Source organism: Mustela nivalis (genome assembly GCF_964662115.1).
Source record: "Mustela nivalis genome assembly, chromosome: 2".
Lineage (NCBI taxonomy): Eukaryota > Metazoa > Chordata > Mammalia > Carnivora > Mustelidae > Mustela > Mustela nivalis.
The window spans coordinates 133,629,704-133,657,221 of NC_139021.1; the positions used below are offsets into that span (position 1 = coordinate 133,629,704).

The 27,518-nt window shown below is 50.4% G+C and overlaps 1 protein-coding gene across 1 annotated transcript; it reads left to right on the plus strand.

Moving 5' to 3' along the window:
• Window positions 1–24,981: 24,981 nt before the first annotated feature.
• DDIT4 (DNA damage inducible transcript 4) lies at window positions 24,982–27,222 on the plus strand. Its single transcript, XM_082716162.1, has 3 exons — window positions 24,982–25,155; window positions 25,280–25,538; window positions 25,820–27,222. Exons 2-3 carry the CDS (start codon window positions 25,340–25,342, stop codon window positions 26,311–26,313), a joined length of 693 nt encoding a protein of 230 aa, XP_082572288.1. The 5' UTR covers window positions 24,982–25,155; window positions 25,280–25,339; the 3' UTR covers window positions 26,314–27,222.
• Window positions 27,223–27,518: the final 296 nt, after the last annotated feature.

Here is a 27,518-nt window from a genome sequence, read left to right on the forward strand (position 1 = left end):
TTCTATGCTAATTTTGCCTTGATAACATTGGCCTTTCTCCTCGGTGATAACCTGTACCTGACCTGCTTACAGTTGCTTAATTATGAATACATACAGTCCCAATGGCAAGTGGCCCTAATCTCGGGAGTTCAAAATGTTGAACACATACTACCTGATAAGGAGGTGATGACCATTGAGTCAATAATCTGACTCACAGAATCTGAGCACAGGGATGTTGAAGACCTATTCATGGTCACATAGCCCAGGCAGAAAGAAATCTTGGAACTTGGAATAGATTTCACTTGATTGATAATTCAGCCCACCTCTCTTATCTCTAAAGCACTGTCAGAGCACAGATGACCAGCCTGCAAACTCACCCATTTCCACAATAATAATACTCAACCCAATCAGATTCCATATTTGGAAGCCATTGAGTTTCCTAATGTACTTTTTAGCACCCACCATCTCGACAATTACCAAAGGGAAATAAGACAGACCCAGACTGCAGTAAGCCTGGAGGTGACATTTCCAGTGACAGTTGAGAAGCGAGCTGAAGCTGACTTGCGCTCATTTGTTTCATTTGCATAACTGAAGCCCAGGCGCTTCCTTACCTCATCTTAGCCTTTGGTATTGGGACTTAGAGAATTTTTTTCTCTTTAGTTGGCCATTTCTTTTTTATGACTTTAGGATGAAGAGATCCTACAGTTGAACAGAAATGCTTTCTGAAGCCCCTTTAACAGTGATCCTTCAGCGGCTCCTTGAGTGCTACCAGAACACAACCCTCACCATCTTTTGAAGATTGCACCCACCCCACCCCCCACCCGGCACCTTTTCTGCTGCTCCTCCTTCTTAGCATCCACACAACTCTTGCTAGCATGCTTTGAGCTTGAAGCCTCCTTGCCCCTGCACTCACTGTGTGCCCCTCACAGGCATTCATTATAATGTTTTCAATGTCACTACAAGATACGTAATGCCCCCAATACAGAAGAGGAACTTAAAGCTCGGAGTGAGCATTACCTGCCAAGTCTGCACAGCTAAATAAATGGCCAAGCCTGGATTTGAACTCAAAGTCTGTTAGCTTCCAAAGCCGAGATTATTTTAGATGCACCAAGCTGCATCCCGCTGACCCTGACCGAGTGCTTTGAACAAAGAAAAATCCTAAGACCTTTTTTTTTAATCATAAAATGAATTAACTACCAGGAGGAAATAAGCTTTGTCACTAGTCTCCCTTCTTCCCAATGCTTAGTGGTAAGGGGTCTCAAGCAAAATGAAGAAACAGCCTCTTCCTTTAGGAGCTGGGACAATTAGCTATATGTTCATGTCTACATAACGTTCTACGCTTTAGTATGGCACAAAGGTAGTTGGATGCTCAAGAGACACCTCCGTGAGCAAGGAGGGCAGATGGCAGCTAATGACCAGGACGGCACAGCCAGCCATCCTAAGAAAGCTGACGGTAAGGGTGTCTCCTCAATTAAATGTTTTGCTGATCCCAAAGCATTTTTCCATATGTTGATTCTCACATCATCCTTGTGAGATAAATGAGGCAAGTATTATTTTACCATTGAGGAAAGAGGCACTGAGAAGGTGAGGTACCAAGATTATTAACTAAGATTATAGTTAATAAACAAGGGAGCTAGTCTTTTGAATCTCTGTCTCTGTGGGTTCTAGTTCATAAGATACGAGCAAATCTGAAGACAGAATTTGCTGTTAATAAAGTGATTCAAGTCAGTCTGATACATAATTCCATACCAGTGTCCTATCTCATGAGATAGAAATCGGAAACTTAAATAAACCTGGTTTTACTCTTACATCGTTGAACAAAAATTTTACCTTTTAACTTCGCATTTAATTACCCAGGATCGGCATTAAAGTCCTGACTTTATACTGATCTGCTTAAATGTCTTATCTACTAGTGCCATCCCATACCTGATATGAACGACCGTGGTGTAGAATTCTAAATTGAGTTCCTCGATGAAGGACTTCTCCACTCTGTCCAACTATTTGCAGACTATGGCTTCCCTTCCCCCACACGGTTGGAAGTCCTTGAGTCCCTTGCTTCCAGCCACAACACCAGGTACTAAGGTGGTAGAAACTTTGGACCTTAAGGCCAAGTCGGAAATAGAAGAAAGGAGATAGGACCAGGAGAGGTCTGTCATCCAGAAGGAAGAGGAGGAAACTGCCAAGGATGTGGTACCCTTTCAGACAAACCTAAGAGATATCACACTGATGGAGGGGGCCATGCTGCCTCTCCCTGTCCTTTTGCCAAAGCACCTAACTCTGCCTAAAATATCTGGCCGGGTCTCCTTGTAATTGCCAGAAGTTCCAACCACAACAATCCTTGCCACAGCAGAGAGTTTTAAATAACATACTTGGGAAAGTCAAATCTTGGGTTGTAGGCAGAGTACCAATAATACCAGATCTTTTCCTGTTTCCCAGAGCTGACTGGGATGGAGATGGCACCACGGGTGAAGAATGGGGGAAAGAGACTGGAACATGATAGTTTACCGCTAGCCTTTCTTGTTTGTTTGCATCTGGTGGGAGAGGGAGTCTCGGAATTGTAGAGCTGAAAGAGACCTTGAAGACCATCTAGTTCACCCCCCGGGTTTACAGCTAGGATGCTGAGATCTTGTCTGGCTCATTCACTGCTGTATATTCAGTACCTAGAATACTACTTGGCATGTAGTAGGTGCGTTATAGATATTGAATGAATGAATGAATGAATGATGAGTTTGCTGTGTGTTTGCCCCGATGTAGAAGCTATGGTAGCTGTTGAGAGTGCAACATCCATCATGGAGTAATGCCTAAGGTTATTGAGATAAGGTAGTGGGCAGAGCCCAGATGACAGCCCGCAGGTCTCAGTAATGCTACACAGACAGGTGGAAGCTATGGGAAAATGGAAACTGTATACCAAAGCAGCCATGTCTCCCATGATCCCATCCTTGTGAGGAGCCAAGGTAAAGGAAGCTAGTACCTCCCTGTCCTCATGGGCTCCTGTCCTGCACATGGGCCCAGTGGTAGTAGCATCATGAGCTAACCTCCACCTCTCCAGATACTTAGTAGAGGGCTTATTTTTCAGAATCAGCTTGTTTCATTTTTATAATATAAGCTCTTTAGGACAAATAATAAAACAACACAATTTATTACCAGGAGTAGCAGAGGGGCTGTTCCTTTCCAAATGTCTTATTATTCAACACACATTTATTGAGCACTTACTATAGGTCTAGCATCTGCTAGATGCTGAGGATATGCTGTCAAACAAGACACAGTTACTAACCTTGAAGTTATAAATACATTAAGAGAGATAAAAGACCCGATTTAAAGTGTAAAACTTGTCTGATGGGGGAAAGCATGAAATGTTGTAAAATCAGAGAGAGCTAATCCAGCTGAGCAAGGGGTCAGAGATTTCCCAGGATGATGTTTTTAGACTGAGACCTGAAGAACAAGTCTTCAGTGGGGTGGGAAGGAAGTACGTCTGGGTGGAGGGAATAAAATATGCAAAGGCCCAAGGAGCAGAAAAGGCATCATGCTTTTAAGAAGCTGTAGGGTCTGTTATGGTTGGTTCATAGCGTATCAGACTGGAAGGATTTTGCTAAGGAGTTTGAACTTCAAGCAGAGAACACTGGGGAATCCTTAAAGGGTTTGAATGACAAGATCTGGTTTCACTTCGGAAGTTTAGTTGGAGTTGGAGGGAATGGTGGCGAATCAGTGGCTGTAAGATCAGATCCTTTAGGAAGCTGTTGTAGAAATCCAGATGAGATGACTGCAGCCTGTTGGGGATGGGAGATGGAAGGATAGATTTGGTTTGAGAGTTACTCAAGAAGTATCCTATACAGGGCTTGGTGACTGGTCAAACTTGGAAAGCTCAGGGAGGACACAGGTTTCTTTAATCAGTGGCTGAGGGACCAGGGATACTATTTACTGAGATAAGGGTATAGAAAGAAGAACAGATTCAAAATGTCCAATAGGCAGTTGACGATGGATTGACAGTGTGGGAGAGTGTGCTGGGCTGAAGTTAGACTTGAGACTCACCAGCCTAGAGATATTTATGAAACCAAAAGGCTGGCAGGGGTGGTGGATGGAACTGCCCAGGGAGAGAACCCATGGAGCAAGAAGCGAATCAGACCAAAGAGAGATCCCCGAGGAACATCTACACATAAGGGACAGACAGAGGACTAGAAACCGAGGAAAGTAACAGGCAGGAAGTCACCAGAAAAAGAGAAAGTGAAGAGTGCGGCATCATGGAAACTGAGGAGAGAGGACATTCTGAGGAGACTGCAAATAGCAATATTGGTGTAGTTAAGTAATGAAGTGATAGATGGATTTTACCAAGGAGATCTTTGCTGACTTTCTCTCAAGAGCAGTGTGGTACAATGGAGGCCGAACCAGACAACTGTGGGTGGGAAAGTGAACAGAAGGGGAAAACATGGGGGCACATCTTCTTTTAAGAAGTTCAACAGGGGGCACCTGGGTGGCTCAGTTGGTTAAGCCTCCGACTCTTGCTTTCGGCCCAGGTAGTGATCTCAGGGTCATGAGATTGAGCCTCATGTACTAGCCCCATATTGAGCCCCATGTGGGGCTCCGCACTCAATGGGGAGTCTGCTTGAGATTCTCTCCCTCTTTCGCTTCCCCCTTCAAATAAATCAACAGTGAGAAAAAGAAGAAGTTCAAGGGGAAGGGGAGATAAAAATGAAGGACAGAGAGGGTGACAGTCAAAGGAAGATGCATAGTCAAGACATTTGTTTTTTTCTTCTCCAATGGGAGAGGTGGAAGAGAAAGAGGGGATAATTGAGGATATAAGGTCCCTGGGGAAGTGGGAGGGGATGGGATCCAGAGCCCAGGGTAAGTGATGACTCTCGGAGGGAGGGCAGGCGAAAAGGATAGTGCTGATGTGGGTAAATGTGTAGGTGAGGTGGCAGGAAGCTGAGGGAGTTCCCATCAGATGGCTTCTATTTTCTCTATGAAGGAGGAGACAAGTTGGGCTACTGACTGTGGTAAGGGGCAGGAAGAAGTGGCAACAGGGGGGTTGGGAAGAGTCCCTGTAAAGAACAGGAGAGAGCTAACCAGGGTCAGAGGATTGCCAAGCACACTCAGGGGTCAGTGGCAGTTAGAGTCCCTGAATTTGCAATGGCACTAATCTTTGGGGAAGTGTACCAGCAGCCCTGTAGCAGCCCAGCAGTAGATAGGGAAAAAATGAAGAATTAGTGGTTATAGTTTTGCATGGTAAGGACAAGAGGGTAAGCAAATTGTCAGTCTAGGGCTAGCAAGGAAAGGAAGTAAAAACAAAAAGAGGTCACCAGAGAGAAACTAGAAGGGCCAAACATTTACTTAGGGCCTACTGTGTCTTTGGTAATATGTATGGGAAAAAAGAAATACAAGGATAGAGCAACAGTCCCAAACTTGGCTGTGCCCCAGAATCGAGCCTAATAAAAATGCAGGCTCCCTGGCCTCATTCCTGGGGTCTGAAAGGTCTAAGGTCAGGGGTTTCATGTGACCCTTCCACTGTCAGGTTTGGGAACCACTTGGACCAATGGGAAAAGCAGACAAGTAAATAGACTTATGGAATACATACAATGCCATAACTCTGTGACTCTGGTCTTTTGGGGTACTGTGGAAGCCAAGAGGGCTTGGAGAGGGAATGACAAGGAAATTTTCCTAGAGAAGGTGAGCCTTCTGGTGAGCTAGAGTTAGCTGAGCAAAGTAGGGAAGACGCCAAATTAAAGCATTCCAAGGACAGGGAACAGCCTGTGCAAAGGCAGGGCAGCGTAAAGTCACCCACCCCATTGGTGGAGCTCCTAGTCATTTGGTGTGGCTGGAGCAAAGGTTGTAAACAGGGGAGTGGTGAGATCTCTCAAGAGAAGGAAGCAAGGACCAGATTGTTGGGAGCCTCGTTCAGTGTGCTCCGTTGTCCATCAAAAGAGCATTTCTCTAACACAGCCAGCATGCACTTAAGAAAGAGGCCAACAAATACTATGCAGTCATCAAAAGAAATGAAATCTTGCCATTTGCAATGGCATGAACTAGGATGGATGGATGGAACTAGAGGGTATTATGCTGAGCGAAATAAGTCAATCAGAGAAAGACAATTATCATATGATCTTTCTGATATGAGGAATTTGAGAGGCAGGGAGGAGGGTTGTTGGGGATAGGGAAGGAAAAAATGAAACAAGATGGGATCAGGAGGGAGACAAACCATAAGAGGTTCTTAATCTCACAAAACAAACTGAGGGTTGCTGGGGGCGGGGGTAGGAATGGGGTGGTTGGGTTATGGACACTGGGGAGGGTATGTGCTGTGGTGAGTGCTGTGAAGTGTGTAAGCCTGATGATCCACAGACCTGTACCCCTGGGCCAAACAATACATTATATGTTAATAAAAAAAGGAGAAGAAGAAGAAGAAGAAGAAAGAGACCCAGAATCCTGGCTTTCACAATAAATAACTTAGAAAGCAGGCTCCTCGAGCCTGGAAGGGTTCGATGAGCTGGTATAATGCATCCGATGTGATCTTTGCAGGCCACTAGGTGGGGAACGGTATTTTTGCTCTGACTAGAAACTGAGCATTTTCAGATTTGTGTTTACTTAACTTGTAGGGAAAGGCAGATGTCCTAAGCTCAGGGAGAATTATTCAAGGAGCCTCCCTTCTGGGCTCTGAGCCAAAAGCCAGAATAAGCAGCAGCCTGAAGTGATCAAATTTAAAGTATATGGACATTGTGTAGAGATGTTCCCCTCCAAATGGTTTCTCCTCCTTTCCTTGACCCAGAAAGCCTGAAGTAAGCTCACATGCCTCTTCCCATCCCCACCCCCGCCCCACTCCTTATTCTCAGAAATCTCCAGGCATATATTTGAAGATAAAGCACTCAAGCACAGGCATTTCATTCGTTTAGCAAACCCAAAGGTTATGTTTAGGGGCTGTTGAAGTCCGACTCTACCCACTTAACTTTCTGCAGAGTGAAATATAGTGAATCTGGAATATTCTATGAAGTCAGGACAACGTGGCTCTCAGCACATACTCCCTGAAAGACAGCCTAAGACTTTGCTGGACCAGTGTCTGCTCACAGAAGACTCAAGGCTCATTCCATGATCCTATGTCAACATTCAAGCTTACAAAGCTTTTTGAAAGCACTCCTGATAATGAGAAGGGAAATCAGACTCTCCCAGCCAGCCTGCGTTTGCAGCTAGAATGCCAAGTGCTAAGGCCTCCAGAGACCAAAGGACTCAAAAGCCAGGAAGAAAGCAGGACATCATTCCCAGGCCATCTCTCGGTACCGACAGTATTCATTCCTAGAGCTAGAAAAGAAGCAAGAAAGGCATCTGGGTGGCTCAGTCAGTGAAGCGTCTGCCTTCAGCTCAGGTCATGATACCCGGGGTCCTGGGATGGAGGCCCACGTCAGGGTCCCTCCTTAGCAGGGACCCTGCTTTTCTCCCTCTTCCCTCCCCCACCCTGCTCATGCTCTCTCTTGCTACCTCTCTCGCTCTCTCTCAAATAAATAAAATCTTAAAAAAAAAAAAGAGGGTCTGGAAGTTGCCAGTTTAATACTCTTAGATTTAAAAGCTGCTGAGGGGGGCGCCTGGGTGGCTCAGTGGGTTAGGCCTCTGCCTTCGGCTCGGGTCATGATCTCAGGGTCCTGGGATCGAGTGTATCGGGCTCTCTGCTCAGCAGTGAACCTGCTTCCCCCTCTCTCTGCCTGCCTCTCTGCCTACTTGTGAGCTCTCTCTCGCTCTCTCTCTGTCAAATAAATGGATAAAATCTTAAAAAAAAAAAAAAATAAAATAAATCTGCTGAGAGGGGTAGGAAAGGCTTCCATACTGAAAGCATGTGTGACCGTGAGGCCCCAGGCTTAGAAGGAGGAAGACCTCAGCGTAGGAGCAGGGTGGTGTGCGCGCACTGGGAACCCTGACCGTGGTCATCGTGGCTGGTATGCAGTGAGCTTTCTTGGATGTAGGCATTGTGCTAAGCACTCTCACACATGACATCTTGTACTCATGGGGAGAGGCTAAGAGAAAGGCCATGTGGAGCAAAGGAATCCACCAAGGGGTGGCAGAAAAGAATACCATCACCCAAGAGCTGATGGATGGGCCTTAGCAGCTGTATTCATTCGGGCTACCACAGCCCAATGGAGCTGCCAGAACAGAATAGCCTAGGCTGAAAGGTTTAAACAACAGAGACTGAGTCATATCCCATTCTGGAAGCTAGAAGTCCAAGATCGAGATGTCAGCTTGCTTTGTTCCTTCTGGAGGCTGTGAGGGAAGGGATCTGTTCTAGGCCTCTCTTCTTGGCTTGCAGATGACTGTCTTCTCCCTGCATCTTTACTCATCTTCCCTCTCTGCTGGTCTGTGTCCAAATTTCCCCTTTTTATAAGAATACCAGTCATTTTGGTTTAGGGCCCACCCTTCTGACCACATTTTAACTCAATTACCTCTATCAAGATCTCCTCCAGATAAGATCACATTTTAAGGTACTGGGGTTGGAACTTAAAACGTGAATTTGGGGGAGGGACGTAATTCCACCTGTACCAGTGAGGCTAATGAAGCCTCGAATGGGAAAGCAATGTGCACAGGGTCACACAACAAACTGAAAAAGGTAAGACTAGGGGCACCTGGCTGGCTCAGTAGTACGGTGGAGCGTGAGACTCCTGACCTTGGGTTTGCGAGTTTGAGCCCCACGTTGGGTACTGAGATCACTTAAAAACTTTAAAAATCTTAAATGGGAAGGGAAGAAAAAGAATAAACTAAGACTGGAACCCAGATGTTTTGGGGGGTCTGAGCCTTAAGCAGCCTTCCCCAGGAAAAGCAGAATTACCTGCTTTTGGAAGCCCCTTCTCCAAGAACACAGTCCCTGAGCCTAGACAGGTCTGGGAGGCACCCAGTGGAATCTCTTCATAGGCCTGGGGGGAGAGACCCTCTAAAACTCTCTTATGAACCAATACTTGGAAAAAGACTGAAAAGCCAGGGTGGAGGAAGTCCTATGAACAGAGCTCAGGACAAGCACTTGGGGTTTATTTTTAATGGCCAGGCCCCTTGTTAAGGAGGCGGACACGGAGCGTGTCACCCAGAACTCCCTTCTTGCAGCCCCCACAGCCTCGTTAGCCAGAATGTGCTGGGTGATACTGGCTTCTCACGCGCTCTCTCTCCAGGTCCGCCTCTGCCTAGAGGCTGGCATCTGGCCTCCATACCTGCCAGGAGGCTGGTAGGCTTCCATTTTGCAATCTGTTGTGGGAACTCACGGAGACTTTTGTGAAAGTCTCATGCAACATACAGGAGGTGCATGGGTTTAGGAGGCTTGCTCTTGTGGCTTCCAAAACAAGGAGGCAAACATTGAGATTGAATATAGCACAGCAGTGTGGGCGACACCAAACCACAGATGAACCGATAGGCTGCGGGGAAGGAAGTGAAAAGTTCACCTTGTCCTTCCATGTAACAGAGGGCTGCTGGTTTTGCAGAGGTTTGCTTTTTTAAACAATTTTCATTCAATAGGAACAGCCCGGTGGGACAGCATATTCTAGCATTCGTGGAAATAAAAACGGGGAACCACATCACAGACTGTTCTGCTCCAAACTTGGCTGTGCTCCCCTGGGCAGCTCCCAGCTCCTCCTAATGTAGGCAGCAGCAGCCCTGGTGGCCCTCACCCTGCCCCAGGTGGGGTCCGGCCTTTGGGGAGGAAGGAAGGAGGTGGTTCAGAGGCATCAGCTGTTTCCCTGCATCTGGGCCAAGAGCCTGGCCTGGGCTAGAAACTCAGCTTTGTCCCCTGTGTCTGTCTTCCGCACTGTGAAAAGTTTCCATCACAGAGGGTCGATTCAGGAAACCAAGGTTAGAAGCAAACGGTCTTATTTGAAAATGGTGAAGACCAGCAAGGCCTTGGGCTTCCTGCATTGCTTGCTCTCCTGGGGCCTGGGACCAGCCCAGCAGGGTGGGGCGGCTGCTCAGCCGGTTGCAGGATGTGAAAGTGGGGGCTGAGGTTAGGAAAAAGAATCAAAGGCTGGGACCAGAACACACCCAGCAGAGGGCCATGTGCAGCTCTCCTCTTCAGGGTTTCCTGCGGGTACACTGAGAACATTGTGTTCTGGCTGTCAGTTCACCCGGCTGAGCTGGCTCCACACTCAGCCCCTGGGTCCTAGTGCTACCCCGCAGACACGCTTGGCGTTCGTGAGCTCCCGAGCACCTGCGTGGGGGCCGACGGAGGGCCCCTGGGAGACCATTTCCACTGTGTCCCCCACTGTGAGCACTGCATTTCCCATTCAGCCTGCATTTCCAAAGCCTTTCCAATTAGCCTCTCCTGTCCCTTGTGACAAAGCGTGAGGGACATTCAGATGACAGACCTGAGGCTCCAGGAAACTGGTAGGAACAGCTGTGGTCAGCTTTCAAGGTTTTTGGACCCAGGTCTGCTGACACTTTAGGGATATCTGATTTGGAGACATCCTTCAAACGTCTAAATGAATGTGAGCCTCTGCCTTCAATGTTTCTCTCCAGATGAATTTAGGAATAAGGTACTTCCTTGATAAACTCTCCAAAACAACTAAAAGCTCATGCATGAGGTGCACAGCTCTCCAGAGAAGCCACAGCCCGACTTCTGCGCTGCCTGGATCCTGGGGAGCACCAGTGATCTTCTCTGCGCTGTGCATGAGCTCCTGGGACCTGCTGCCATGAGCCTCCGGGCAGCAGAGCACGAGGCCCCAGACCTCAGATCAGTCTGTGTCACTGTGCCTTTTCCAACTCAGAGGCACACGCTGGGGCCCCAGGCAAGTAGCCAAGTACCAACAGACCAGCAGAGAGGGAGAGTTGGGGGCCCTCTGGCAGTTTTTAAAAGGGGTTCCGGATTATAAATTCTTCTACTAGATTGTAAGCCTACCCCTGCCTCGGGTGGGAGTCCAGAAAAATCCTCAAGGAAGGGATCTTTCAGCTGAGACCCAAAGGGAAGTAGGAGCTAGCCCAATGAAGAGGTTGGGAAAGAGTGTTTTCACACAGAGGCGATAGTGCCTGCAAAGATCTGGAGTTTCAAGAGAAGGTGGTTCAGTAAAGAACTGAGGAAAGTCCTCCAGACTTCTGAGCTCCTCAGGAGAGAGCCCAGGCATTGTTCTTGTCCAAGAGGAAGGAATCCCACTACTTCTCCATGGCCTTCCCCCAGGCTCCAGACCCCACTGCTGGAGAAACCAGAGTAATTCCTCCAAGATGGCTGGGGCTGTCTTGAGTGGGGAAGGCCATGGGTGGGGCCTCAAGCGGCAGGTCCTGGTCCAGGCACAGGAGCCCCAGACTGGGATATTGGGCAATTCACTTCCCATCTCTCTCCCTGGACCTCCATTTTCAGGTTTTGAGTCTTCCCAGTGTTTAGTCTGACACTCAGATCTTCCTGAAGTAAGGAAGGACAGCAGTCTCCATCTGTAGAAACGAATTCCTTTGAATGCTAAGATTCTAGGTCTGAGACCCACAGGCAGCCCCGCCCAGGATGCTTTGGGCCACAGAAGTACGGTGAAGGGAAGGAGCCCAGCACCCAGCACACCCACAACGATTGTCTGCTGAATGAACTAGCAAACAATTGAATGAATGAATGAGCAGATGATCTCCTTAAAGTCACTCTCAGAGAGCTCTGGTGGGCTCTCGCTTCTCTCACCACCAGCAGCTTTGATCTCCTTCACTCCTGACCCTGTGCACGCACCTGCCCGCTGCACAGGCAGGCACCAGACTGAATGGGGAAAATGAACCCTAGATCTTTCTTCCAGGGCCCCATCAGTCTAGAGGAAGCTGCAAGAAGATGACCACACGGAGGGGAGAGGCAGTGTGAGGAAGAAAGAGAAAGGACTCAGGTGTGCAGAGACTGAAAATAGAATGCGCATTCTTCTGTAGCACTCCCTGTCTTCTAAACCCCAAACCCCACAAAGGCTCTGCCCCACTCCTGTGAGCAGCTATAGAACTCACCAGGGATTACTGGCAGGGCTCTAGAAAGGGGCAAGTGCTCTCTGGGCTGCCCTATTCCCTGCCTGCCCTGAGTCAGACACTATAGTAAGGGCAAGGGTTCCCAGCTGGGCACACCCTCAGATGCATTTTCCCTCTCCAGTGGGTTTCCAGGCTAGCCCGCAGAAGCCTGATTCATCCACAACCACACAGAAACATAGAATTAATTCCGGCTATACCCTGGGTGAGCGAGGCCATTATGGCAACCAAACCACCACTTACAGCATTATTTTGATGGGAAAATGTGTTCTAAGCTCCAAGCAACCAAATTATAAGTGGGACACAGGCACACCCAGGTTCAAATCCCAGTTTTAACACTTCCTACCCATGTGGTCAGGGACACAGCACCATGCTCTCAGCCCGGTTCCTGGTTTGTCAAATACCTCCTTCAGAAGGTTGTGGGGCAAAGTAAATGTGTGACAGTCCTCACGGCACATGGTGGACATCCCCCTCCTTCCTTTCAGGGGGACTTTTGTGGAGGAGACCTAGAAACAAGCCTTCTAACGCAGGCCCTCCCAGGAGGGATCTTACCCAGTTTGCATGGGGCCAGTATTACTGGACTCAGGCTTAGAGCAAGTGTTTATGAGATAAATGAACTGCTGTCTTAGAAATCACAGAACATTCCTCATCTTTGACCTTCTCCAGGCTTTTACTGGCTTATCTGAGCCAAGAAACTTCTCCTGCCCCTACTTAGCTCCCTCTCCCCAAATCTCCATGAACAGCATTGTTCTGGCTTCCTTTGCTCCTGGTCCTGGGAAGGGGCTTTGTCTCCGGAAGGGGCCAGAAGTCCTGGCCTTTCACCCGTGGCCTGGACGTCAGCCCACAAGAGCAAGCAGGAGGAGGGCGGGGACCCAGGCGGCACACCACACAGCAGTCGGTGGAAGGCAGACCTCCGCCAGCCGGCTAGGGCTGGGCCCCTCCTCGCTCTGTTTGTTTCCATGCGGCAGCCAGAACGGTTTGTACCCTAAGGATGGTGAAACGGCCAAGGAATCCGTAGGGTCCTAAAGGTCGACCTTCTCCCTTTTCTTGCCCTTGTTCCCAAAAGTCAAGGTTTCCAGGCCTTGGGCTCCTTGTCCCCGGCCCAAGGCCACCAGCACTGTGGGGCAGGTCAGTCCCCTCAAATGAAACCCTGGTGCCCTGCAGTGTGCTTCTCACATCCCATCTCCACCTGGGGCCCCCATCTCCACAGTCATCCTCACTTTTTCCCCATTTGGACCTTCTCAGCCCCTGCCTCCACCTCCCTAGGTCCTGTCAGCGGCCCCTCACTCTGCAGGACATCTCACCAACATTCACCCCCAACCACCCCCCACCCCAGTCCTGCAACAGCGAAACGCAAAAACAAAACACTCTTGTGAAAGTACTATGAGCGCATGGTCAAAATCCAACAGTGCATAAGGTGTAAAGTGAAAAAGTAAAACCTCGCCCTCCCCATCATCCCTCAGAGATAACATCTGTGAACAGTTTTCCCAGTATCCTTCTAGATGTTTTCTCCACACAGTTGAACGTGTGTCTGCAGGGGAGTGTCTTGTTTTCGCTTCAGAATGAGAAGCTAGTGCACAAATTGTTCTGCCTCATGTTCTCTTTATTGAACAATATATCTTGGACCTCTTTCTAAAATCTACCTCACTCTTTTGCACACCCACATAATATTCCGTGGCGTGGCCGTACTCCAGTTGATTTAACCATTCTCCTGCCGTGAACACTTGGGTGGTTTTCAGGTTTTGCAATGGCTCTCTGACTGGTTCCCTGCCCTGGGGCTCAGGCCTCCAGTCTGCCCTCTGCACCTTGGCTTGACTCCAGCACCCAGTCTGATGGTTACTTCCAACTCTAGTGACGTCATTCATTAGGAGCCTCAGCTCCCCTTCCTAGACCTTAAGCTCCTCAAGACAGGGTGTTTGCCCCCAGAGCTCCTGGCAAGGGGCACCCTAGGCCTGTCAACTCTCCAGTTTTTATCCCATCTCAGTGCTGCCCTAGGAGATATGAGGAGGTTCTCAGGCCACATGGATGCCTATTTTTTTCTACTCATATATAGTTGTTAGAAACTCGGTGGGCCTGGCTTTTTGCAGGGGACTAGGGCTCCAGGATGAAACAGATATAGCCCTCGGCCTCCCAGAGCTTGGAGTTTCTTTGGAAAGACAGGCACTGGATGCCCACATAGATACACATATAATTCCATACAGAACAAGTGCCTTGAAAGGAAACCACAGAGGAGAAGAAGGACTGGGCCACCAGGGAAGACCTCTCCTTAGAGGAGACAAGGTGAAGGGAAAGAGGGCCAGCGCGAGCCAGTAGACCGTGGGATCTGGCTCCCACTCTGGGCTGCTTTGGATACTTCCCCTTTAGTCTTCTCATCTGACAAGAAGGGAAATCCCCCTTTCAGTTTGAACTTTCTGTGACAATAATAAATGCTATCAGAGTTCACAGGAAGCAAGCTCCCCACTGCCTGCGAGGGGGGCAGGGGAGACTTCTCACTGATTCCACATTGACCTGAGTCCATGTGGGCTCTAGTTCCATTCAGTTCTGGGCCAAATACTTTCTGAGCATATACTGTATGTAGCTAACATACAGAGGTGTGTGTGTGTGTGTGTGTGTGTGTGTGATGGCATCTGTGTTGGTGGGTGTTTAAAGATTTAAAATAAATGAAGGATGGGGTGCCTGGGGGGCTCAGTTGGTTGGGAAACTGCTTTCAGCTCAGGTCATGATCCTGGAGTCCCAGGATCAAATCCCACATCGGGTTGCAAGTTCCATGGGGAGTCTGCTTCTCCCACTGACCTTGTCCCCTCTCGTGCTCTCTCTCATTCTCTCTCTCAAATACATAAATAAAATCTTAAAAAAAAAAATGCGTGAAGGAGTTTCAATGGGACGTGGTATCAGACCAAAGATAGGATGATTTCAACATACAATGTCAAGTGAGAAGTAAGCAACTTACCCCCACCCCAGGCAGCTTTGGCCTGGACCCCCACCCCACCCCGCTCTTACACCCTAACAGGGGAACATGGAGCTTCCCACAGGTGTTCAAGGTAGGCTCCTCAACGGCCCTGAACTTGAGACCAGCTCTTAGAGCTAGAAGGTGCTAAAAAGGCATCTGGGAAGAGTAATCAGTGTGAAGACACTTAACACCACAGAAGAAAGACTTCTTACAGAGCACAGGGCATCTGGGCAAAGTCAATGACAGTAGCATTAAAGGAAAAACCCCAGCAAAGAAGAGTTTAAGGAGTGCAAGTGTCCCCCATTCTCCTCCCAGGCCAAAGATTTCATACTCAAGAGGCACCAGATAGGAGAAGACAGAAATCTGCTGTTACCTCAGCCAGTCTCACTTCCAGATCTATGTCTCTGCTTCTCTTTAGTGTGATTAAAAATACTGTAAATTATATGCTTATACTTTGATGTCCTCCTTTATAATCTACTGTACATGGCTGTATATATTTTGCACATCTACATACATATTACTGTGCAAAGTTGTATACACAAAGCCATGCATACTGTACTTTATGGAAAATTTAAGAGCGTTTCAGAGGTAATTAGAACCAGATGTGATTTTTTTCCCCTCCTGGGCTGTGGGAGGAAGATGAATCTAGAGATAGCAAGGGGCTGCCCTAGAGGCTTCCTAGGCCTAGGTAAGGAACCAGACTTGCTCTCAAGGCAGTGGGGAGGTATTAAAAGATTTGAGAGGGAGGCCTTAGTGAGGCTGAGCAAAGGTAAAATCAAGTGAAAGTGGCAGGCTGTCCTTGTTTCTACTTAAGAATTTTCTCCAGAATTGCAGCAATAAATCCCAGACCAGTTCTGTCACAACTCAGCTCTGTGCCTCATTTGCTCTACCTGTGAAGGAAACCTCACCTGCCATAGTGTGGGCCTATGGGACCACAAGATCAGCTTTGGCAGGAGCAGAAGCCCAGCTGGGGGCCTGGGGTGTGTGTGTGGGGGGGGGGGGCTTTAGGGCAGCCTCAGCAAACACAGTGACATCACTGTCAAGTCTGGAGGTCATTTCTTGCCTCCAGGGCTGATCAGCTCTGAAGCTGGTGTTACAGGATTAGGATCCTGTTTTCTGGGGAAAGAGCTTGGTGAAGCTTCTACAGGCCTGCTGATGTCCTTAAAACTTCCTGGGAGAGGGAGGCCACATGCCTCATTGAGCAGCCCTCAGCAAATGTGGCAGCTGCACCAAGTGCTAAAGAAAAGCTCCCCTAATAACCATGTGTGATAATAAAAAGATAAAGAGGCAAATAGGTATGTAGGTCACCTCAAAAATAGCCACCCACCCATTTGGTCTGGGTAACCATTTATGCCGGGTGGGTACAAAGGGTTTTCTTCCTTCTCCTCCCCAGGCTGTTCATTCCCTGCTCTTTTCAAGGTTGCCCTAAATGAAACTCCCTTCCCCGGCAAGCTGCAGGTGGCCTGTGGTTCTGGCCTGCAACCCTGCACTTCCTCCACCAGACAAATCCTGGGGTCAGAGGGCACAAGGACTTGGCCTCTCTGACGCGGTTCTTGGGGCTAAGTCAGGGTTTGGGGTGATGACTCACAGACACTCCCCCGCCCGCCCCCCTAAGGTTGTGCGTGCACCCAAGAGGCCTCCCTCCCCTTCCCCAACAGAGAAAGCTTTGTTAGCGACCCGGTCGGAGGAGAGTCAGAGCCTCAGGGTTGTGAGGGCCTCCTCAGCCTTTCCCTCCCTCCCCTCCTCCTCTACTTCCCCCTCTTTTGCCCTCAACAGAACGGCGACGGCCCCTCCGCCCTGCCCCCACCCAGCAGCCAGGCGACCCGAGCGGAGCGCTGAGCTCAGCATCTGCGGCGGGGCAGCTTTTCTCCCGGGCGGTGGGAGGAGTCTCGTTCCTCCAGGGGGCCACCCCCGCCCTTCTCCCCAGTCCAACACTGATCCGCCACGGGTACCCCAGATGCACGTTCTTCAAGTCACGTCCCCCGCTTCCCCCCCACACACACACCGGTAGGGGGTCCACTGTGACAAGTCCCACCCCCCCATTCAGCTGCTCTGCATCTGTCACCTCCGTGGCCGGGCTCCCCTGAGGGCGTACCTCTGCGGGAGGTGGGGGGACGGAAGGAGGGGACAGCGGGGTGGGGGGGCGGGGCTTCCCATCCCCCATCCCGGGTGGACTCACTGCAGACTGCCACTGTATATCTCTGGCAAGTGGATTCAGCTTTTGTGTGCACCTCTTCCCAGAGCAGAGCCTAAAAGTCTAGAATTTTTTTGTGTGTTTCCCTGCGTTTGTTTTTTAAGTACAAAAAGATGCAGCACTAGCTGCTGGATTCCTGTGCTACCGTCTGTCCTTTGTGAGTGACGAAAGGGACACTGGGAAGGGAGAGGCCCCACTTTGGGCGCACCACTTCCCAGACTGGCCTTTCTAGGGGAGACCAGAGCTCTGTGGAAGGATACCTGAAGTGGGGGCTGCGGTGACAATTACTGTCATGTCTGGGTCTGAGGGTATCTAGCTAAAGGGACACCCCTTGGGTGGCACTCTGCTTTGCTACTAAATCTGCACTGCTGGAACCTGCTGAATTCTGCGGGGGGAGGAAGAACCTGATCAGATCAAACAAGGACCAACCCAGGAGAGAAAGTTTTTTGGTTTACAACTCCACAGCAACTCCGTGCGTTCAGTTCTGCGTGTTCCTGCCATCACTCCCCAACACGTACTGTCCCACATTGCCAGCCGTCCCCTCTGGCTCACAACTAAGCCTGTCGTAGCATGGAATCGGGGAATTGAGCCTAGATCCAGAGTCATGGCTCCAGCCTACCAATGACTGTAGGACCTTAGTCAAGTCACGGCACCTATCTGAACCTCAGTTTTCTCATCTGTAAAATGACACTGGTGAGCCCTGTCTTCCCTACAGTCTGCAAATATTAGTTATTTTTATTGACAGTGTTATGGAAATACTAAAGAACGTGGAAGTGTTTTTCATATCATAAAGAGCTCCAGGAAGGTCACAGATCTTTGTAAGCAGGTGGCAAAGTTGCCAGGTCACATTTCTGTCAGCCCAGGAATTCCAGAAAAAGGCCTTAGTAGACCCTGGGAAGCTGCCTTCTGCACGGACCTGAATTTCCCAAGCCTTTGGCTACTAAGGCCATAGGAGGTCATAACACTTCTGAGTGACATTATAGGCTTGGCAGAGGGATGACAAAGTGGAGCAAGCCTGAGAAAAGAAAGTTCCCGAAGACTAAGTGGGAGATGGAGGGCACCACGTAAGTCTCCTCACCCTCCAGCTGAGTTCCTTGTCCAGAAAGTGGGCAGGTGGGAAGGCTGGAAGAGGTGCTCTTCTGGGGCCTGCTGGCCCTAACATTGAAGGACTTTTTAAAAAGATTTTATTTATTTATTTGAGAGAGAGAGTATGCAGGAGTGGAGGGAGAGAGGGAAGTAGACTCCCCGCTGAGCCGGGTGCCTGATGTGGGGCTTAATCCCCAGGACCCCGAGATCATGACCTGAGCGGAAGACAGACGCTTAACCAACTGAGCCACCCAGGTCCCCCAACATTCAAGGATTTTAAGGTACATTCCACCAAAAGAAGAACTCTGACAGTGAGAGGGCCAACTCCCCATCTCTACTGAGCACTCTAATCCAGGCCCAGTCACCCCTGCCCCTTGGAATGCCCAGAAGCCTGACATCCCTCCCAGTCTCTTCTCTCTGGAAAGTCAAAATAAGTGAGCTCATTTTGCTGCCTGGGCAGGTTGTGAGCCCGGATTCAGGCTGTCTTCTATGTGTGGCAGCTCCTGTCTATTCTTGTCACCTCCACCCCAGCCCCAGCTGGATGAACAAATCCACTCTGACCCCTCTCTCCCTTTTGATAGATGGCAATTGAAAACCCTCAAAAGGCAAGAACACGGAAAGGGCTGGACCTGGAACGGCTGTTTCTACCTTCCCGGGTAGGGTCCATCCTCCTACAGGCCAGGCCTGGGATTTTCAGAAAAGCAGCTCCATGGAACTTACAGGATTTTTCCTTCATTATAATCATTGTGGAGGTTGAAGAGGCCTTTGAGATTCTCTAGTTCTGGGTTTTCAAAGCTGGGGTATGGAAATCCCAACACTACATGAAGCCACAGGATAATCACAGTGTGTCTTTTTTTTTTTATTAAAAGGTTTTTTGGGGGGTTTTCTTGTTTGCTTGTTTGTTTTGAGGTGGGGAAGGGAGGAATTAAGTCATTTAACTAGTGATTGAAAACTTTGCTACTAGGAGTGCCTGGCTGGCTCAGTTGATAGTACATATGACTCTCGAGCTTGGGGGTCACGAGGTTGAGTCCCACATTGGAGGTAGAGGTTACTTAAAAAATAAATAAATAGGGGCCCCTAGGTGGCTCAGTTGATTAAGGATCTGACTTTTGATGTTGGCTCAGGTCAGGATCTCAGGGGTGTGGGGTGCCCCCTGCCTTTGCCCTGTTCCCTGAGGAAATGACTTGTGAAATGTAGGATTCCCAGAAGTGGCTGGCTGTGGGCTCACCTCCATCAGGTATGGGCCTAGTCTCTGCAGTTGCAGGCCACCTGACCCGCCCTTAACCCACCCCCACTTCACAGGCAAGCCATTTGATAGGCTGGGGAGCTAACCCAGCATTCCTTAAAGGACCTACCTTTGTTTCTGAGAGGTCAGCAGACCTCTCTAAAACAGAGCAGGAGCAGGCACCTGGCTGGGTCAGTTCAGTCAGTAGAGCACGTGGCTCTTGATCTCACAATTGTGGGGTTGAGCCCCACGTTGTGTGTGGAAATTGCTTAAAAAATAAAACCTTTAAAAAAAAAAAAAAGGATCACTTAGACAGTTTTACAAAAGGGCCCCAATGCAGACCTACCAAATCAAAACAGGGGTTGTGGATGAGAATCTATGGTTACAAACTCCCTCAGATGATTCTAATTGTCATTTGGGCTTGAAAGCCTTTGGTTGAAATGGCTGGACTCTCACTCTGGGCCTCAGTTTCTTCCTCTGTAGAATGGTACTATATTCCTTCCTCAGTTCCTCAGGGTATAAGTAGAGATAATACCTTGCAAAAACTTTTTCTTTGATAGCCTACACAACACAATGTATTGTTAGTATTTCCATTTGCAAAAAGACTCCCCACAGAGTTTTTTATTTTTTATTATTTTTTTATTTGACAGACAGATTACAAGTAGAGAAGCAGGCAGAGAGAGAGGAAGGGAAGCAGGCTCCCTGCTGAGCAGAGAGCCCGATGTGGGGATCGATCCCGGACCCTAGGATCATGACCTGAGCTGAAGGCAGAGGCTTTAACCCACTGAGCCACACAGGTGCCCCTCCCCACAGAGTTTTTAGGGTCTTCATCCTAGAGCACAGTCAAAATCCTGTCTGCAGCCTGGGGCTGCCAACAGCTTTGCACAGCCCTCCTAGTAAACCAGGTGCACTTAACGATCTTGCTATTTTGATAAAGTTGTTTGTTGTTTTTCAAATAAAAAAGCCACAGAAATCCTGGGAACACTTTTGCTGGCTTCATTGTCCGCACCTCCTATCACACCACTCCACCCTCTCCCCACTGCCCTGACCAACAGGCTCCGCCTGCCACCTCCACTATACTCCGTGAGATGTTTCTAAAAGACCTGCAAAGGCGCCCAAGCAGAGCCTTGCAGGCAAGCTGGCTGGCCATTGGGGGTTCCCATTGTGAATTCTAGGGTTCCCACCCCAAGATCTGGTTTAACTTCCCAAACTCGACTGGGGCAGTTTGCCAGACTGAGGCCCTGGGAACCAGTGTGGTGGACAAAACCCGCCAGGGAGAGGCAGGAGGCCAGGAGTGAGTACTCATTGACTTTCAGTGGCAGATTGTGGCCGGTCCCACGGGAATACAACAGAGCCCAGGAAGAGGCAGTGTCTGCGTGGTGAGGGCCCTGGCCACAGAGACTGGGACATGGGGCCGGGTTACTAGCTCCAGAGGCCTGAGTCAGCCAGGATGTGACCCTAGGCCACTCCTGCTCAGAATTCAGCCACTCTTGATGCCAATTCCATGTGGCGCATTGTGTCTATGGGACCAGAACTCCCTAGAGCAGAATTCCCAGAAGACCCATGGAAACGCATAGACTTGAATGCGAATGGTGCCCTCTGGAGTTGTGCAAAGGAGCAGCCCTGCTCCTCTCCTCAAAAGTATTTTGAGGATAGTGACCACATGCTTGGGTCTGGGGTCTCCTTTGGGATGATAAAGGTGTTTTGGAAGTCAAGGTGTTGGGGTGGCACAACATTAGGACTCTATTTAATGCTACTGAATTGTTCACCTTAATGTTACCTTTATATGTGAATTTTATCTCAAAAAAGTGTTGTTGTTTTTTTTTTTTCAAGTGTTTTGAAGCACTTGAGGGTCAGGTATTAAGTGCTTTAAAAGCTTCCCCACATCAGCCCTTTATACAATGTCAACCTCTTTCCCCAGCTTCCTGGGCTCACACACTATATTCCAACTGGAGAACTAAATTGCCTTAGAAGTCCCACTCCCAGACCTGTGCTGAGGAGGAGGGGAAGGGTTCAGATACATCTAAGGCTCTGGGCAGCCCTTGTCAGAAGGTGGAGAGAAAGATAGCATCCAGATATTCCAAAGCCCACCACCCCCACCCCACTGCCCACCCCCCTACCCTACCCCTGCCTGAGGCCCACCTAGGTTCCTGGGAATCCAGATGTAGGTCTGTAATTGTGGGAAAATTCACCTTCGTATTCTGTCCAGCTATCCATTTGTTCATTCACCTCTTCATCCAAGGAATATTCGCTGAGCCTTTACTATGTGCTATCCACTGGAAATTAAGAAACTTGCAGTCCAACGGGAAGACTGAAGTGGAAACAGTTATTCACAGAGATCTGCACAGGGTATAAGGATGACATGAGGCGGGGGGGGAGGGGGGGCAGCCTGAGGGTTGGGAGGGTTGGAGTGGATGTGCTGGGAAGGCTTCTTGGAGGCAGAGGTGACAGAGCTGGGTCTCCTAGGCTGTGGGCGGGGGCATGATCAGGCATGTCTGACGGGCAGGCAGCTTAGGCTCAAGGAGAAGAGTAGGGAAAGAGAAGAACACCAAAAGCAGGGTTTATAGTATCTTTGAGGTTTCTAAAGAGGCCTGGCTGGGAGGCGGAGGCGAGGAGACAGAGCTGCCTGCTCCCCAGGAGTTTCCTACCTCCCCCATCTGCTTCAGTGTGGAAGGAGAGTGGGAGGTGGTAATGAAGTCTTTCCAGCCCCAGCCAGGTGGAAGGGATCCCATCCTTAATCTCACACAATGAACCACTGCCCTTCACCCTGATTCCACAGAGGGGCTAACAGTTAAGAAATCCCTGGTCTCGGTCCAAAGGTTCTCCTGGCAGACAATGGTATGGGGCTTTGCCCTCTCCTTCACAGACATGGAAAGTTTAAGTGCAGAAAGCCATTTGGAGCCTCCCCAGCCAGACAGGCCTCCTAGCAGGTGATTGTCTATCCTTAACCTGTAGCCCACTCCCTCCTACTCAGGGAAAAACCTCCAGGGTTAAGACTGCGGGTCCTTTTTTCATCACTTTTTTTTTTTTTTTAAAGATTTTATTTATTTATTTGACAGAGAGAGAGAGAAGAGAGATCCATCACAGGTAGGTAGAGAGACAGGCAGAGAGAGAGGAAGGGAAGCAGGCTCCCTGCTGAGCAGACAGCCTGCAGGGCTCCATCCCAAGACCCTGAGATCATGACCTGAGCCAAAGGCAGAGGCTTTAACCCACTGAGCCACCCAGGTGCCCCTTTTCATCACCTTTTAGAAAACACAATGAGACAACATGAATGGATTTCTCTTGAAAAGAAACAAAATTACACAGTGCCCATTAACACAGCCCTTCCCATTTGGAAAAACTGTTTTATTAACAGAATGAGACAGTGAATAAGAAAAGGTGTTTAGAACATTACTTCATGATGGTGTTTATTGAATATGAATGATTCCTAATGAACCAACCTTTCCAAACTGGCTCCGGATTCTTTTGCTTATGAATATCCACTTTTAAAAAAAATTCTATTTTTCTTAGTGTTCCACATGTTTTTCTGAAATATTTCCTTTTTAAATTTCTGCCAGAGAGAGAGAGAGAGAAAGAAAACATACAAAATCTATCTCCTTCTATCTCAAGTGTCCCCAGCCCAGTCTGCCTGGTGGGAAGTGCAAGTGGTCCTCTGACCCATTTATTCTCTGATCTTCTGTCTGGGAGACAAAAAGAACATCCATAGGGGGACTGCCCCACCTCAGTAGAGGGTAGTTTCAAAAGAATGTCATCTACCACCAGCCCTCCAAGCACTTCCCCTAACCACCTTGACCCTGGGGGTCTTTGAGGCTCCCCGCGGAGTGATCGGAGTTTGGAGGACAGAAAGAAGGGACCAGTGTTCAGGTCCTCAGCGCCCCAGAGGCTGAGAGACTATTATTCTATTGTGCAGCAGTCTTAACACTATCTTCTAATCTGATTCCCCTAATTTATTTTTTATCCATAAATTTGTCTTCAGAGGCGGTTCTTCCCTCTGGAAAATGGGGATGCGGTGCAGGGCTTGAATTTTGGTCCTTTCCAGCTCAAGTGTTGGTTTGCGTGAAAGTCCCACTGGTCAGCCTTTCTTTTCTTTCTTTCTTTCTTTCTTTTTTTTTTTTTTTTTTCCAATTAGGTCGGGGTGAGGATGGCAGGGGCCGACCTCCGGCAAGTGTCATCTGTCACGCGCAAGCCCGCCCCCGAGGCGAGGCCTGCCGGTCAGATCTGGTTAGGCTTTTGGAGTGCGAGAGCCTGATGTAAATTTGATTTCCTCTTCGTTCGGGATCCCGGTGTCCCATATTGGTAAGCCTTTAAAAAGGTAAAGGTCGGGGCGCCTGGGTGGCTCAGTGGGTTAAGTCGCTGCCTTCGGCTCGGGTCGTGATCTCGGAGTCCTGGGATCGAGTCCCGCATCGGGCTCTCTGCTCAGCAGGGAGCCTGCTTCCCTCTCTCTCTCTCTGCCTGCCTCTCCATCTACATCTACTTGTGATTTCTCTCTGTCAAATAAATAAATAAAATCTTTAAAAATAAAATCTTAAAAAAAAAAAAAACGTAAAGGTCGAGTCCATCTGAATCTCCTCCTCAGCAATCGTTATTTGTGTCCGACCACCGCCGTCAGGCCAGATTTCCTGTAGCGCCGTCTGAATGACGAAACAGGGGATGGCCATTGCACTCCTGGACTTTTCCCGAGATCTTGGTCCTTGGTCCTGATGCAACTCTCCGGGTCTTTTACACAAAGCGCACTGGAGGGAGGGGCGCTAGGACCCGGCAGACACCCGGGGGACTTTCGGGCACAGCGGGTGGGGAAAGCAGAACCGCCCCGCGGTCGGTTTTGTGGGACCCGCTAAGGGTCCGTGTGTCCTGATACGGATCCCCGTTCTCAGCCCCAAGTCCAGGCGCTAGGAACGCGAGCTCAACACTTTTCTTGCCACCCTCCCCAAACCCTCTCCTTGGAAGCAGTTGGGGGTGGGAGCGGACATGATTTGGGGACGGGGATCCTGCGGGGCATGGACCTCCCCATTAACCCACCCCTGGGGCAGTAGAGTTAGCAGGCGGGCGGGGCTGCAAGGAAGACAGAGCTCCGGGCCCAGAGCTGCCCAGTCTGGACGCCACCTCCGTATTTCGACCCTTTGCAAGGCTGGGTCAGCGTGGGGGACGTGCGCGAGGGCCTGCCGGGTAACGTTTGCTGCCCGCGCCGCCGTCCCACAGGCATCCGCCCGAGCGCCTACTTGTGCCTATAGTCAGTCGCAGGCTCCCAGACGCTGGGGGCAACCGTTTTCCCGACCCACCGCCCCCTCAAGTTCCCCCGGCTTTTCCCCCGCGCTGTCACGGCTACCCCCTCCCCCAGCAACAGGACCCTATAATAAACAAGTCTTTCCTTGATCCTCCCCTGCCGCGAGCGCCCTCGGGGACCTTGGCAGCTGCAGCCGCCGCGGATCCCTTCCAGAAAGGGGGCGTGGTCGCGGCTCGGGGTTCGGCTGGGAGCGTTCTGGGATCCAACGGGGGCGGGGCCAGACCTCTGTCACCAGGCAGGAGAGAACGTTGCGAACGTGCGCCCCGAGCCCATTGGCTGAGGGCAGCCACACTCCCGGATCTGGATTGGGCCGCGGAGCAGAGGGGGTGTGGCCTCTCCGCACTAGTCCTTATAGGCCTCTCGGTGCTGGTGCTAGGGACCGCGGCAGGCCAAGGGGGAGGTGCGGGTGGGTAGAAGGGACAGGTCTGGGCAGCGCTCGGGGGTTGGTCCCAGTTCGCTCATCCATTCAAGCGGCAGTACGCACTTGTCCTAGCAGTTCTCGCCAGCGGAGCTAACTGGTAAGTGTCCCTTCTGTGTGCGCTGATCCTTGCGTGGGAAGGCCTCAGTCCTGCGGATCCCCAGCGCTCAGTCTGGTTCAGCCCCCAGTCTGACGCCGGGTCCGTGTCCCTCGTGTCTTAATAGGGTTTTCTGCGGTTCCGCATCCAAAGCTCATCTGCAAGCGTCCTGGCGTCCGTCTTCATCATGCCTAGCCTTTGGGATCGCTTCTCATCGTCGTCCTCTTCATCGTCGTCCTTGTCCAGAACTCCCACCTCGGATCAGCCGCCGCGCTCAGCCTGGGGGTCGGCGGCCCGAGAAGAGGGTCTTGGCCGGTGCGCGAGCCTGGAGAGCTCGGACTGCGAGTCCCTGGACAGCAGCAACAGTGGCTTTGGGCCTGAGGAAGGTAAGCCGTGGGCGGAGACCGGGTTCGACTCGAGGGGCCGGGGAGGTGAGAGAGCGCCGCTCGGGAAGGAGTCAGCGCCGCCTTGGCTTCCTAAGCCATCGGAACCCCGATTGCGGAAGGGGCGGCGGGATGGAGAAACGGGGATTGGAGTATGGGATACGCGTGTGGGGCAGACACTGAGGCACGGAGTGCGAAGGAGTGTATTGGTTTCTTTAACGAAACAGCACCTCCCCCTTTCGGAGCTGCTTTTACACCCGTCTCCTGTGTTTTCTCTCTGCCAGACTCGACATACCTAGATGGGGTGTCCTTGCCCGACTTCGAGCTGCTCAGCGACCCTGAGGATGAGCACTTGTGTGCCAGCCTGATGCAGTTGCTGCAGGAGAGCCTGTCCCAGGCGCGGCTGGGCTCGCGGCGCCCCGCGCGCCTGCTGATGCCAGGCCAGCTGGTGAGCCAGGTGGGCAAGGAACTGCTGCGCCTGGCCTACAGCGAGCCGTGCGGCCTGCGGGGGGCGCTGCTGGACGTCTGCGTCGAGCAAGGCAAGAGCTGCCACAGCGTCGGGCAACTGGCCCTCGACCCCAGCCTGGTGCCTACCTTCCAGCTGACCCTCGTGCTGCGCCTGGACTCACGCCTCTGGCCTAAGATCCAGGGGCTGTTCAGCTCCGCCAACTCTCCCTTCGTGCCGGGCTTCAGCCAGTCCCTGACGCTGAGCACGGGCTTCCGAGTCATCAAGAAAAAGCTGTACAGCTCGGAGCAGCTGCTCATTGAGGAGTGTTGAACTCGGGCCTTTGGGGGGGGGGGGGAGCGACCCTGCCCCCATGACAGAAAGACAGCTGAACTTTTTGAGGTGGACCCTGGCAGGCAGGAGCTGAGGGACTGAAACCTGTCCTTGGAAAACTGACAGCAGCCACCTGAAGGGGAGGAAGGTTGAGGTGTGGTGGGGAACATTGCGTTTCCATGGAGGCTGGCTGAGGCGAGCAGGTGGCTCCCGGCCCCTCAGTACTGTAGCATGAAACAAAGGCTCAGGGGCCAACCGGGCCCCTGGCTGGATGTGTATGTAGCATGTACTTTACCATTTTTATTGTTACTGACAGTTAAGACAACAGTGGTGTGACAGAGCCAGGAGAGCGGCTGGGCTGCACTGGCCTCTGCAGGGTTGGGGGGAGGGGAGTGTGCTCCTGGTAACGGCCCTGGTGGGAGGGGGGGAGATCAAGGTGGTTTGTGTACTCACGGTCTGAAGGGGCCAAATGTGTTTTTGGTTTTTGTAGCTTTTGGTTGTTTTGTTGTTGTTTGGTTGTTTTTTGTTTTGTTTTTTGGGGTTTGTTTTTTTTTTTTGATCAGAGCTTCACTACTGACCTGTCCTAGGCAGCTATCTTACAGACGCATGAATGTAAGGAGGAAGGGGTGGTGTGGGGATCACTTGGGGATCTTGGACACCTGAAGAAAAACTACAACTGGGAGCTGCGTTTGCCCATCCCCTGCTGTGTACTGAGGAGAGGAGCTGTGAGGGGATGGGGTGGGATTGGGGTTGGGGGCTGGAACCCCTCCCCCTAAGGAGTGCCATCTGGGTCTTCCATCTAGAACTGTTTACATGAAGATACTCGCTGTTCATGAATACACTTGATGTTCAAGTATTAAGACCTATGCAATATTTTTTACTTTTCTAATAAAAAAATGTTTGTTAAAATGGTTGAGTCTCCTTGTTGCTGTGAAATAAGAGGAGGAGGAGGGGAGCTGGGAAGAGGCAAGTTTAAGCACACTCAGGTCCAGGTCCACCTGTGTGTTTCTCTGTCCTTTTCCGGGGCTGCCTGCCAGCCTGGTAATGAAGGTATGTGGATTGTGTGCGGTCTGTGCCAAGAACCCTGGCTGCCTTGGCTCTGGGCGGGCTGATGCTACCAGGGGAAGGCGCTGGAAAGCCCTGGAAGGCCAGGAGTGAGTCAGACCTCCCACTGAGCCAGAGTCTGGGGAGGGAGAGCTCACCTG